Here is a 13,156-nt window from a genome sequence, read left to right on the forward strand (position 1 = left end):
GACAGTTTTACCTCGTATGACTGGCAGCGCGCGACAAGAACCGGCCACCACAAGGCAACTGTCCTCCCGTCTTGCCACACGACCACTGAATCTTGACACCGATGTGGCCTTGACCTCTGGCGAGAACCTGTGATATATTTTTATGGTATTAACTCCTACGATATTTGTTATTATCTCTTATGATTTTTTTGTATTTATTATCACTTACGAATGGAGAGAGAGAGAGAGAGAGAGAGAGAGAGAGAGAGAGAGAGAGAGAGAGAGAGAGAGAGAGAGAGAGAGAGAGAGAGAGAGAGAAAACACTTAAATAAATAGTAATAAAATAATAATTTCATATAGGTGCAGATAATTATAAAAAGATAAGAGGGAACGAAGAGTAGAATAAAAGAGATAAATAAGAGACAGAGAAGCCAGTGGATAAAGAAGGAAAATCAAAGTAAAATGACAGAAACAGAGAGAGAGAGAGAGAGAGCGACAGAGTATTTCATGAAAAAAGAAGAAAAATTAGAATAAAAGAGTAGAAACAGAGAAATAGACAGAGAGAGAAAGAATACAGGAAAGAGCAAGAGCCTAGCAGAGGTTAGCAGTGAAACTCAGCACCGTGGAGGGCCAGATGCCAACTTACATGTAAAAGGGGAACAAGTTTTTGAAGGACAGCTCACTCAATGGCGCCTTTAAACGAGCCTTGAATACCAGGAGGGAGGAAAGGTAAGGGAGGGAGGTAGGGGGGAGGGAGGGAGAGGTAGGGGAGGGGGGGAAGGGTAGGGAGGGGAGGGAGGGAGAGATAGGGAGGGAGGGAGGGAGAGAGGGAGAGGTAGGGAGGGAGGCAAGATTACAATGAGAATGGCTAATAATACTAGAACCTTCAACAGGTCTTAAAAAAAGGGAGAGGGAAAATTACCCGGAGTAGGTGGGAGAGAGAGAGAGGAAGGGAGAGAGGGAGAGTATGAGGAGAGAGTGGGAGGAAGAGATGGAAAGAAAACGAGAAAGAAGCGTTTCTCTTCCTTTTCTTCTAATTTCTCGATTCCTTTACCTTTCCTCTTCCTCCTCTATCCTTTCTTTTTACATGTCTCCTCCTCTCCTCTTTACTTTACTCTCCCCATCCCGTTCTTCTTTCCTCCTGTCCCTATCCCCTTTCCACCCCTTTCTGTTTCCTCTCCTTCCCGTCTCTTCCTCTTCTTCTCCATTCCTTTCCTCCTCCTCCTCTTCTAATCCCATTTCCCTTACTCTTTTCCTCATCCCTGCTCCTCTCTCCCTCTTCCCCCCTCCCTCTCACGCTCCTTCTCCTCTTACCTCTCACCACCTCTCCCTCTCCTCCCTCTCATCACCCCTCTCTCTCTCCTCACCCCTGTTGTTGTCGATGGGTGAAGGTCGAGGCCCTTAATAACGAGACGGAAACTTATGAAGGGTTAATTAATTAGCCAGAAATTTTAACCCCTTGTTGTATACTGCTTAAAGTTTAAACACGGGTGATTAGTTATAACTCATTGGTGAGGTGACTGACTGTGATGTCCCCCCCCCCCACCACCACCCGTCAGTAAGGAGGAGGAGGAGGAGGAGGAAGAATGAAAAAGAAAGAAAAGAAGAATAGAACGAAATAAATAAAAGGAAATAAATGAAGAAAGAAGAGGAAGTATAGAAGAAGAAAGAGGAAGAAATAAATAAGATAAAAGAAACAGCGATAGGAAATACACCACATAGCCCAAGACGAACCGTACACAATAAAGGCTCATGGAATAATACACACACAAGTGGGGTAAAGGGTAAAGGCTTTTATATATTTTTAAATTAGAAAGCAAAAAAAAAAAAAAAGTGTAATTTTTAGCAATATCTTAGAAACAAATACAAAAACAAATACCGACTTAATAACAAATAACAATCAACATACAGAGAAATGGACATTATATTTCAGGCTGGTGATTGCAGTCATTTTATTTACCAACACAAATAACAATATAACAGCTCCCAAAACTACATATAATCGTGTTTACTCAAATAATCCTCACTACGGGAAGGTCTAGGTAGCTACCTTTAATAAACCAGGAATCTTATACGTGGAGAAAAGAAAAAAAATCAACGATGGATTTTATTTGAACTTTCTTTTTTTGTTTGCTTCAAGAATGTGAGGATTCTGGGGCGGGCAAGCTAGACTGTTGCTTCATGCCCTCCTTCCTCTAACTGGGATCGTTGTATACAAATTCTATACGTCTTCTTTTTTCTCTTCTTCAGTCTTTCCTTTCCTTCCTTCCTTCCTTCCTTCCCCTTGGTAAATTCACGTATCTTTCTCTCTCTCGCTTCTCCGTATTCTCTCAACCTATCTTCTAAAATCCCCTCCTCAAATTTTCTTCCAGTTCTCACATTCTCTTTAGCTTTTATTCTCGTTCCCCCAAATTCCGAATTTCTCTTTCCCACCTCTCCTTCTTCTCTTCGTATCTTTTACTCCCTTGTCCTTAACCTCCTCTTTCATCATTATCTTTTTTTTTATCTTTCATTCAGTTGCTCGTTTTCATCTCTCTCTCTCTCTCTCTCTCTCTCTCTCTCTCTCTCTCTCTCACCACAGTTATCGTCCACTCGAGACAATAAAGAAAAAACCACAAACAATCCAATAAATTCGGTGTGAGTGTTGAGGCGGCGTGTGGTCGGGTGAGCCGTCGTGTTCATATCAATACATCATAACGTTCATTTAGGAGCGGCGGTGGCGGCGGCAGAGGCGGGCAGTGCAGCAGCGGTCCTGTGGTGGCGACGACGACGACGACTTGTTATAACCCCCCGTCTGTGTAAAAACATCTGACAGTTTCCCCGGGCTGTCTTTTATGAGCGTCTGTCAGAATGGGGGAGGGAGAAGGAGAGAGAGAGAGAGAGAGAGAGAGGGGGGGGGCTTTTACTATTCGACCAGGGAACATAGAGAGCCGTCTGGACAGCCTCTTTCTCCTCCTCGTATTTTCTACCCGCGGTTTCTCGTATCACATAAAACTCTCGTGTGATGTGATATATACTCGTAATAACGGGTGAAAAGGGGATATCGATAATTTGGTGGGTGGTATGACGACGAGCTGCCCGAACATCCTCATCGATTTTACGAGGCGGCTCACATCAGATAACGTTATATTAGGGCTGAGAGATAATTCATTAAATATTGTCAACGGAGCAGAAGAGGAAATAGACCAGGGGGGCGTGGACCTGAGGTAACCGAGGAGGAGGAGAGGAAGGAAAGAGGACGGAGACGGATCAGAGGGGAAGGAGGATTGTGGGGGAAGGGGGAGGGATGAGGAGAGGGAGGATTAGGGAGACATATCCGTAGGGAGGGAGGATGGGGAAGAGAGTTTTGAGGGGAGGGTAAACCTAAACAGAAAATTAGAACAGGCACCGAGAGGACCAAACAAGCCGTGAAAAACTTACAAGAAGCGAATAACACTATGAGGGTGACCGAGTGATTACAACGCTCACCTCATACCCCCAATAACATTCACACCTAATGAAAAACACATATTCATCATACAGAGTTGAGCTAAGTTTTTTATTTTTTTAACTTCCGGAATTGCAACTGATATTAGGATACTGTTATGTAATTTAGTCTGGAACCTTCTTCACATTTATTTTAGTCTAGAATATATTTATTGTACCTGTAATAAGAGAATGATGACACCTTCACAGCCAGAGAATCACCTGGAGTTATGGGTATTTATCTCCACCATTCTTCTTTGCCACTAAGCAAGAAAAAAACAACTATTGGTATCATTTTGTAATATAGTGAAGCCTAGCACTCACAGATTCACCGTAAAAGAGAGATATACCTGAAGGTGAACATAAACTACATGAACCAGTTTCCTCACAGCGCTTTGTTGTTACTGTGATATAGATGGTGGTCAGGGCAGAGCTGTGTGTTAACATACCGTGACCTGAGGAGACCCTTAATAATTTGGTAGGATCTCTTAACTCCCTATAATGGACTGTGAATAATCTCAGCCTCAAACCTTGATTGATTTCGTAGACCCTGACTGATCCTGATTAATCCTTTTGATCTTAACTGATATTGTATCTGGCTGATCATGATTTTAGAGTGAAGGTAATCCAGCATATTCTTATCCATTGATGAAACAGGTACTAGTGACTGAGGGTAAACATTAAAGCCAGAACTCATTTGAGATCTTATTACGATGTATCTCCGTCCTAAGTTTGGTTACAATCATCTGTATTGTTGTGTTCACAGGTCCCAGACGCAAGAGCATGGACGGGCGCAAAAATGGACCCATGGATGACAAGCTTGTACTCCACTGCCCTCTCCCCCCCCCTCCTTCTTTCCGTCTTGGCCGGGTACAGTCGTCTGCACTTATACCTGGTACAGTGGCTGGCGCCTTTTTGCGACATGTGGCATCTCTGTGTTTGTTTACATCGTATTAAGACTCCCAGAGTGGCCCCTAAGGAACCTCACAGTAGTAGCCAGACTAAGACTGCTGCTAGATAAACATTCCACATAGTTGCCACATCTCACAAAATGCGCCAGCCACTGTACCTCGTGTAAGTGCAGACGACTGTACATGGAAGGGGGGGGGTTACAAACACAAAAAACAAAGGAATACAGAGAGAAGAAGAATGAGTGAGAATGTGAATGATTAACCCAACCATAAAACTGCTCTTAACGTTAATGACGTCATATAACTCCAGAGACTCAACGAACTGTACTCTGTGAAGGCCCCAAGGTGTGGCTCCAGCTGTGGCCGCCATAACACACCAGTGATGGAGTAGATAAGCTGATACCCGTGGTGGCCGGGAGTAAGGTAACACGAGTGCAGCTGCAAAAAATAAACATCAGCTGTTTGAACATCGTATTTCACCAGTATTATGACGAAAGACTCAAGCATAATTATCTTACTCCTTACACCAGAGATGTTGCCTTTTACTTCGTGTTTGACAAAAGAGAGTCCATCTCAAGTGAAATCCTCAGTAACAAGATAAAGTTAAAACGTGTTAAGTGAACGTAGAGAGCAGGACTTAGAAGTAGGATTACAACTATTAGGAAGTATCATGTGTACCACGAGATAAATCACAAGCCGTCTTGATGACCACGACACACTTGAATACATTTATAAGATGAGAGTTGGCCCTCGACTTCCTCTTGGAGAGTAAGACACCCCCAGGAAGCACTTGTACCCTATTCCCTACAGTCTGTACTTATAACTAGAAGCCTTTGCACTCAAGTACTAACAAGACCCTTTAGTCCGTACCCCCCCCCCTTCAGGGTTCAGTGTCCCTGACTGGGACTTAGTACGGGTTGGGTGGCAGATAAATCGTCAAAGTTTACTGGAGGATACGAGGAAGAGGTAAGAGCCAAACTTTAGTGTGGCAACAGCAATGGTGAGAAGTGTGTGTGTGTGTGTGTGTGTGTGTGTGTGTGTGTGTGTGTGTGTGTGTGTGTGTGTGTGTGTGTTTAAGTTCAGGGTGATTCACTTTTGTGTTCAACCAAATTTATAAATCACCAATAAATACGGATACATATCAAAAACGGCGGAAACATGAACAAGTACAACGCTTATCTCCTGACAACTGACACTATTACCACCTACCGGGTCACCGCCAACCCTCTGTACTCCAAGGGGTCTCAATACACCACAGTGACCACACCCTTGTACTTGGTTTGGTATCACTGGCAACGTAAATACAGATTAATAGACTGAAGTAAAGACAAAATTATAATATTTTTAAATAATGTTATTCAAGATCAGTGTACAGTGAGAACTATATATTGCAGGACCGTTGTACCAATGTAAACTTACTGTCGTAGGATCAGTGAGCTAATTTCCACGCAAAAATATTAAGAAACCCATACACATTATAATCTCATGAAAATTACTGACCATTTAGCCATCAATGATATAACCCAGAAATATGTACTGTACTTGCGAGCCTCCCCTACTCAGACATTACATGAATACACAAAATAAAGCGACTCTACTCTTAACAAGAATAAATGCTACCATCACAACTTCAAATAAGCATTGTTATCACTACTTAACTTTTCAGGAGCACATTTGGCTGCCGGTGGACGAATCTTCATGTATATTTGACCATTAACACTCTTACTTGCTTTTAAATGACCTCATATACTCGTCTACCGGGCAGAATGAGTGATATTATCCTTTTTACCTCGTGTGAGAATTTTTCCTCCGTATACTCGCTGCGGGAGATGACCCTCAAGACGCGTTATTCCCGGAGTCGCTTTTTTCTGGTTATTTGTTTTATAAAGATCTATCAATCAAGGCGATAACTGGCAATGACAGGGAGAACTGAAGCTAAAGGAACATTCTTTGATTCTGAATTGACGCTTGAGCGATGTATTATAAATGGTATATCGCTCTGGCTTTGGTATATCTCTTTGATTTTCTCACAGTCCCCATTTGGTCTCTCTCGGTCAGTTTCCCTTCAGTCTGTCCCCTCATCAGTTCAGTCCCCTTAGCCTCTCATCTCTTCAGTCTCTTCCACAGGCTCTTTCTAAAGTTATTCCCTTCATACTCATCCTCAGTCATCCCACATTCATTTCACTCAGCCTTCCCTCACTATTCCTTCATTCATTCCATGGTCATTCCCCTCATCCTTCCCTCAACTCATCCCCACACCATTCCTTCATTCATTCCCCTCAACCTTTCCTCGGTGATATTTCCCTCGGTTTTCCCTCACCATCGCTTCATTCATTCCCCTCAGCCTCCCCTCACTCATCCCTTTAGCCTCCCCAGTGACACCCCTCACATGACCAGGGGAGGAAAAAACTTCCCAATGTAGAGGGAGGGGAGAGGAGGAGCCGGGAGAGAAAGGCTTTATTTGTTAACTTTTACTGTATCTCTGATAAGTGATGAGTGTAGATGAAATAATAATAGGGGAGGAAGGATAATTCAGGAGGTGAAGGGGAAGGGAGAGAGAATGGGAGAGAGAGAATGGGAGAGAAAAGAAAGAGAGATTAAGAGAAATGGAGAGAAACAGAGACAAACAAATAGATAAGAAACAAGTAGATGAGCTGAGTGGTTACAAACACACACTTGGCAGTAGACAATAAAGACCATATTTGCCTCATACACACACACAAACAAATACACAAATAAAAACAAAAAAATACACACATATATAACAAAAGGTAGAGACAAAAATAATAATATAAATATAATATAGTCAATCCACACGTAGCTATATAACCATCTATAGTAAGGTATATATGACAAGCTCTCAAGAAGTAACTAATCAGAGTCTGTCTATGTGTGGGAGAAAGACACAGACAAACACAGTGAGTCAACAGATCTATTTATGATAAAGCCAAGGGTGACTTTATCGGGACAAGAGAGCAGAGATGAGCTATAAATTCCCCCCCCATAGGCCATAACCTCTCACTTTTAAGGGCAGGAACGACGTGTATATGTGCTATATCAACGTCATAATATAATCCTTATATAAAGTGATATTAGGATTATAAACCCGTTTTGTCGACCATTACTACAATATATGACACGAAATTGCACCTTAATCTTAGCTGGGTGATGGCGGGGACCGATCTACTTTGGTTTAATGTTAGATTTTTATGTATAGCTGAAGCTTATGATGATGTTCCTAAGGCAGCTAAAACACCCAGTTAATGGAGCGTGATACTTCTATTGATCTCTCGTGACTAATGTTAAAATAAAAGAGTTAAGAGTTGATTTGTGGTGATAAGAACGAGCAACACGTATCATAAACTGGGTCGTTAACTAATTCTTGCTAAATGGTTCCTTGATGTGAAGTATGATTCAGTATTATAGTTAAAACCTTAAGTGTTCGTTCTGGTGCGCGTACACACACACACACAGCCAATGTTGACGCTTAAAATACTTCCGGGAGTGAGTGTGGGAGGAGCAGCCCTACATAGGTGTACTTACATCGTCAGGTGGTTGTGGCTGCCTCAAAACAACTTGTTTATCTTGGCAGTCATCACCTCTCCCTTGTCACCGCCCCCGAGTGTTTGGCAACAGTGGGCCTCATCCCTGTCCAAGTGTAAGCTCAGCGAAGGAAAACAAATTGAGAGTTAAAAGCCTTGAATGATTCTAAGCGCTCGTGTTTTACGCTAGTGAACACCACTTGAGGCATTTTTCCTCGTCGACGGGGGTGTAAGGAACACTTCCTCGTCGAACGTAACTGAAGTTGTTTGTTTGGATAGAACCCTAAGTGTGACGTCACCATACAACATTGAGAAGGAAGATTTTAAGAGAGTGAGAACAAACAAGGGAATCGTCTACACCTCGTCTTCATCTTAGAGGGAAGACAGTTGTATTTTTACAGCCTCTTACTCGAACACGTGCACACACACACACACACACACATACCTAGCAAGCCAAACCCTACTCTCGACTGACTTCTCCCCTCCCACCTCCCCGCAGCGAGGCAGTAGTCAACCACAAGGCCTGTAAACACACGTGGGGATCCTCTAGTAAAGACACAGAGGAAGAAACGAAGATTAACTACATGGAAACTTTAGCGGGTAGAAGCTTGTCACAGCCATAGGGATACACGGGAAGCTCACTGACGCTCGCTGGAGGGAGGAGTGAAGTTAAGAATGCTAGGCTAAAAATGCTATGTACTAGGGAGGGAAGTTTGGTTGATGTTGTTGGTGTATGAGACTCAGCATAAACACAAATGACAAGTTAAATGCGTAGAGAGGATAAGAAAAACATAATAATTAAACATTTGACTTAAATAAACACTTACAATAGCTGAACAACGGAGAAACATTGCGTTAAAAAGGTGATGTTTAACTCAAAGGACAAATACATATGAACCCTGAGTTACAGTGTTCACCAGAGGGCAAGATACAAGAATACAGTACTAAATTTAAGGTGAAAAATACACAGTTAATCTAGGGTCACATCAGACGAGACAAAGATCACTTAAGAATACAACTTTATGAAGGGGAAACTCTACTAAAAGGTTAATAATCAAAATGAAAATGGTCATTATAAGGGGCGACTTAAATAAACGACACAATAACCAAATAATCACCTGAGGGTTAGAGGTGGTACAGGAAGTGGTAAATAGGGATAAAATGTGAAGATTTAGTTGAAGTAGAAGATATTACATACAATAATCACAATGTATTGATCCCAAAAAATCAATAGCTAGATCAGAAACTCGTGTTGTGGTCAGGTTAATTAGACGCCATTCATACATCCAGGAAGGTATCATCAACCTCGTAATGAATCTGTTCCATTATCTCGTTAATCTGGACATAACCCAACACTACTCCGTATAACTAACCTCTTCATACCATTTTACTCACATTCTGATATCTTACGAGTTTCATAATAGAAAAAAAACCCTTGAATTACTAAATAGTTCAGACACTCAAGTCATTCTCCTCAACAGATAAATAAAAGTGCCTTGTTTAAAATCAACTTCTTTTTTAATTATTTCCCACCATCCTCCAGTTCAGATTCTCAAAGGCTCTTACGAAGGCTCTTCCTCATAACTGGAAGATGTAAGAACTCACGCAACTAAATGACTTAAGATAAAACGTACAATTAGTCTCAAAACAGCCTTGACATTACACATAACTAAATGTATTCACTTAACACTATAATAATAATAATAATAATAATAATAATAATAATAATAATAATGAGTAAGGTGTATGAACTGTATAAATTAGATTCAACAACTTGAACCTAACCTAACCTATTTAGTTAACATTTTTTATCTCTATTATCATTTACACCGTTTTCTAATGAACAGTATGGCGGCCCAGCAGGATTCTCCCCCTAAAATAAAAAAAAAACCTATGCACAACGAGTTGATTTTCAGACATAATAAAATCACTATTTTATATTTGCATTTTGCGATTTTTATTGCACTAATTTGTGGACCGAATTCACAAAAAAGTCAGAAAATACAACGAAAAAATATATACATAACTATACATAAATTTCAAAATAGCTCTTTCCATTAAAAAAGTTCTGTCGTATAAAAATGTTTCCCCACAAAAATGTATAGATATATTTATTTATTTATTTTTTACATTTCGGACCCCAGGTGTACCGTGTTCACCATAATGTTCATAACTTTTTATTCTCCTATTTTACTCGTGTCTCTCTGTATGTCTCTTTCTGTCTTTCTCACCCAGCAGTTCCTCATCTCCCACTCCATTTCATCTTTTTTTTCGATTCCCACCTTCCCCTCCTCTCCCCACTCCTTCTTCTCTCCTACTATTCAGGGCCTCTCCCCCAGTCCTCTTTCTTTCCCTTATTGCCTCCTCCTACCCTCCTTCCATCTTCTTTTTTTTTCACTCCATTCTCTTCTTCCTCCATCCAACTGCTCTCCTTTCTAATCTTCACCATTTCCCTTCTCTCCTCTTTCCACCCTACTCTTAATCCCCTATATCCCCTCTCTTGTACACACCCTTTCCTTTCCTCTTCCATCTACTTCCACCCATCCATCCTCTTCCAACCCTCCCCTCCACACACACACACACACACACACACACACGCAGGCACCACACACACACTCATCCACCATAGCTATTAGTCCAAGGAGGCGCTGGTGTGGCTGCCTACCATCGTCACAGCGTCTAACACTCGCCTACTGTGTGTGTTATCCTGTGTCGTAGTGCGGAGGCGTGTGTTGAGTGAGGGAGGCGCCAGTACACTGTGGTGCCAGCCAGGCTTACACGGACGATTCTTCAAAAATTTACCAGCGTCAAATTTTGCCTCGTATCTGGTGGACTAAGGAACGTATCTAGTTAAGACTGAATTTTATGGTTTAAACTTCAATGTATATTTTGGGAAGTTGTGTTTGTGTTAATATAAATCACTCACATTAGGTTAGGTTAGGTTAATCTTAAATATCTCCACTTACGAGAAAAATACAGTGTAAGGAGTCTCTGAGGACCCGAGTCTTAGGTTACACGTGGGATTTACAAGGAAAAGTCACAAGTCTAAATAAATTTCAATAATCAACACACACACACACACACACACACACAAGAAACAAAACACCGAATCAGACCGCAACACACAAGAAACAAAACACCGAATGAGACCGGAAATTTAAGTTCAGTGTGAAGATTTTAATCACTCCTCTACATCTCTCTCAAACTCACCGTGACGCTAAGACATTCAAAGCAGTCACACCTGAGGCAAAGGGGCGACCCGGGTATAGTGTGCAGTCATGTTCCTTAGTTACACACCTTAGTTAATAGATCAACTCCACCATTAGTGACGCTCTTAATGTGTTACTGGTCACGCTACTCAGTACATCTATAATTAAACCTTGATTAAGATAAGCTGTCTGATTAGTTTTAAGTTACGCCTGATGACCAAGTAGATTGAATAAAAAGTGAGAGCTAGTCGATCGTGTTATCTGTGTTCCATTAAGACAAAAGTTTAATGTTATAACGATACAGGTTTTTGGAGATGTTTGTGTGTATAGGAGACGCTAGTAGTGTCAAGCTAACAGGTGTAACGTCTAATAAAAAAAAATAGATTCAAAGTTGGCACTATAGACACACTTAACACCTGTATACACATAGGCTTCAAATACAGTATTATTATTATTATTTTAACTCTGAAACACTATACTGGAACCTGGGGTGAAATAGTCTTAGTTTCTGAATCCCCCTTCCCCTCCCCCCCCCTATGGAAGTCACATTATGGAGCCGGTTTACGCACTAATAAAAAGTTTACCTCCAGCTGCCCTGATCCTACATACAAAGACGGACAGAAATAGAATAAATCCCGCTGTTTGGAAGGGAGCAAAACTGAGAGAGAGGTCGCTAGTCCACCCACCTCCTATGGCGGGCAACTGTTGGCATCTCAGTGGTCTTATAATATACTGGAGATACTATTAAATAAAACAATGGTAACCAGGAATTGGATACACGCTGCGGTAGTGCGGCCTACTTACAAACTTCTCTCAATCAGTCAGTCAACTAGGACAAACATTCAAACAGTTACTTGATGTAAATAGAAAAAAAATATCAGCGTTATAATATCCAATGTATTTCAGTTCCGATGTAAAATAGAACAACTGTAATGCTAAATTTTACAGTCACCATTCATGAAGATAATAATAGTTCACTGTGAAGAAAGACACAAAAATGTAAATGATGCTTTAAGACACTAAGTTAGACTATGCACCACAACCACATCTTTATCATCTAACACAACTGTGCCAGCCTGGAGAGAGCTTATCTGTCCCGTCGCCGCTTGCTGACTGCCAAACTATAAACACTCACTCACCACAGCTCATGTCAGATGCATCCTGCTTGCTTGATAAGAGCAATTTGTAATCCCGGTGGAAAACTAGACTTGTGCACAGTAAGTAGTGCACAAGTTTGCGTACGAGAGGAAGGAGGAGGGAGTAGGGATTAGGAAGGAGAGAGGAGGAGGAAGGAGAAAGAGGAGGAGGGACTAAGGACTAAGACGTAGAGGTAGGAGGAAGGAATTTAGAGGGAGATGATGGCGGAGGGAAAGAGAGGAGGGAGAAGGAGGAAGGAAGGCATAGTGAGTGAGAGGAGGGAGAGAGAAGCAGAAGGTGGAGGAGGAGGAGAGATTGAACAAGGCCGTCGTTAGCGTGTTACAATAATATACTTATAACATGATTCTCGTGGTAAACTTTCCCCCAGACTAAGTCTCGCACGGTATAAAGACCAACCACATTCTGGCGTCTCTATATTAAACTCTACATACACCACACAGTTCCATCAAAGTATCATCAGTATAATATATATCTAAAACCACATCACACGTTAAATTAATCCCAAATATCTATACATATTCCTAATACTTATGAAAATGATCAAATATCAAATCAGGAGACAGAAAAATAAGTCATTTCTCAGACTCTTGGTGGTAGACGGGGAAAAATCCACGTCAAAAAAACATAAACAATGATATAATTTCTGACTGCTCTACTGAACGCCAATACATAACTGATAATGCTTTGTGAGGTTGAGGGAGTTTTTTTTTTAAGTGTATGTGTTTCGATGCATACAATAACCAATTATTTTTTAACCTGACTTATTTTTTATTCTACGATAAATAATGCTATACTGTTTTCATCTAATCTTCCTAAACATCTTAATTTTCACACCAAGTCTTCATTACTGATGCTTCGCTCTCAATCATAAGACAACATAATATACCTTTGT

At 41.1% G+C, this 13,156-nt stretch overlaps 1 protein-coding gene across 1 annotated transcript in view; it reads left to right on the forward strand.

Annotated features, from left to right (window-relative positions):
* The window catches only part of LOC121861947 (basic salivary proline-rich protein 2-like), a 39,936-nt gene extending 34,960 nt beyond the window's left edge, over positions 1–4,976 (forward strand). Inside the window, exons 5-6 of the mRNA XM_042359916.1 lie at positions 4,211–4,266; positions 4,839–4,976. Of these exons, the coding sequence (XP_042215850.1) occupies positions 4,211–4,266; positions 4,839–4,976 (194 nt within the window). The remainder of the gene's footprint in view (positions 1–4,210; positions 4,267–4,838) is intronic.
* The last annotated feature ends 8,180 nt before the right edge of the window (positions 4,977–13,156 follow it).

This window comes from Homarus americanus, unplaced genomic scaffold (assembly GCF_018991925.1).
Source record: "Homarus americanus isolate GMGI-L3 unplaced genomic scaffold, GMGI_Hamer_2.0 scaffold6392, whole genome shotgun sequence".
Classification (NCBI taxonomy): domain Eukaryota; kingdom Metazoa; phylum Arthropoda; class Malacostraca; order Decapoda; family Nephropidae; genus Homarus; species Homarus americanus.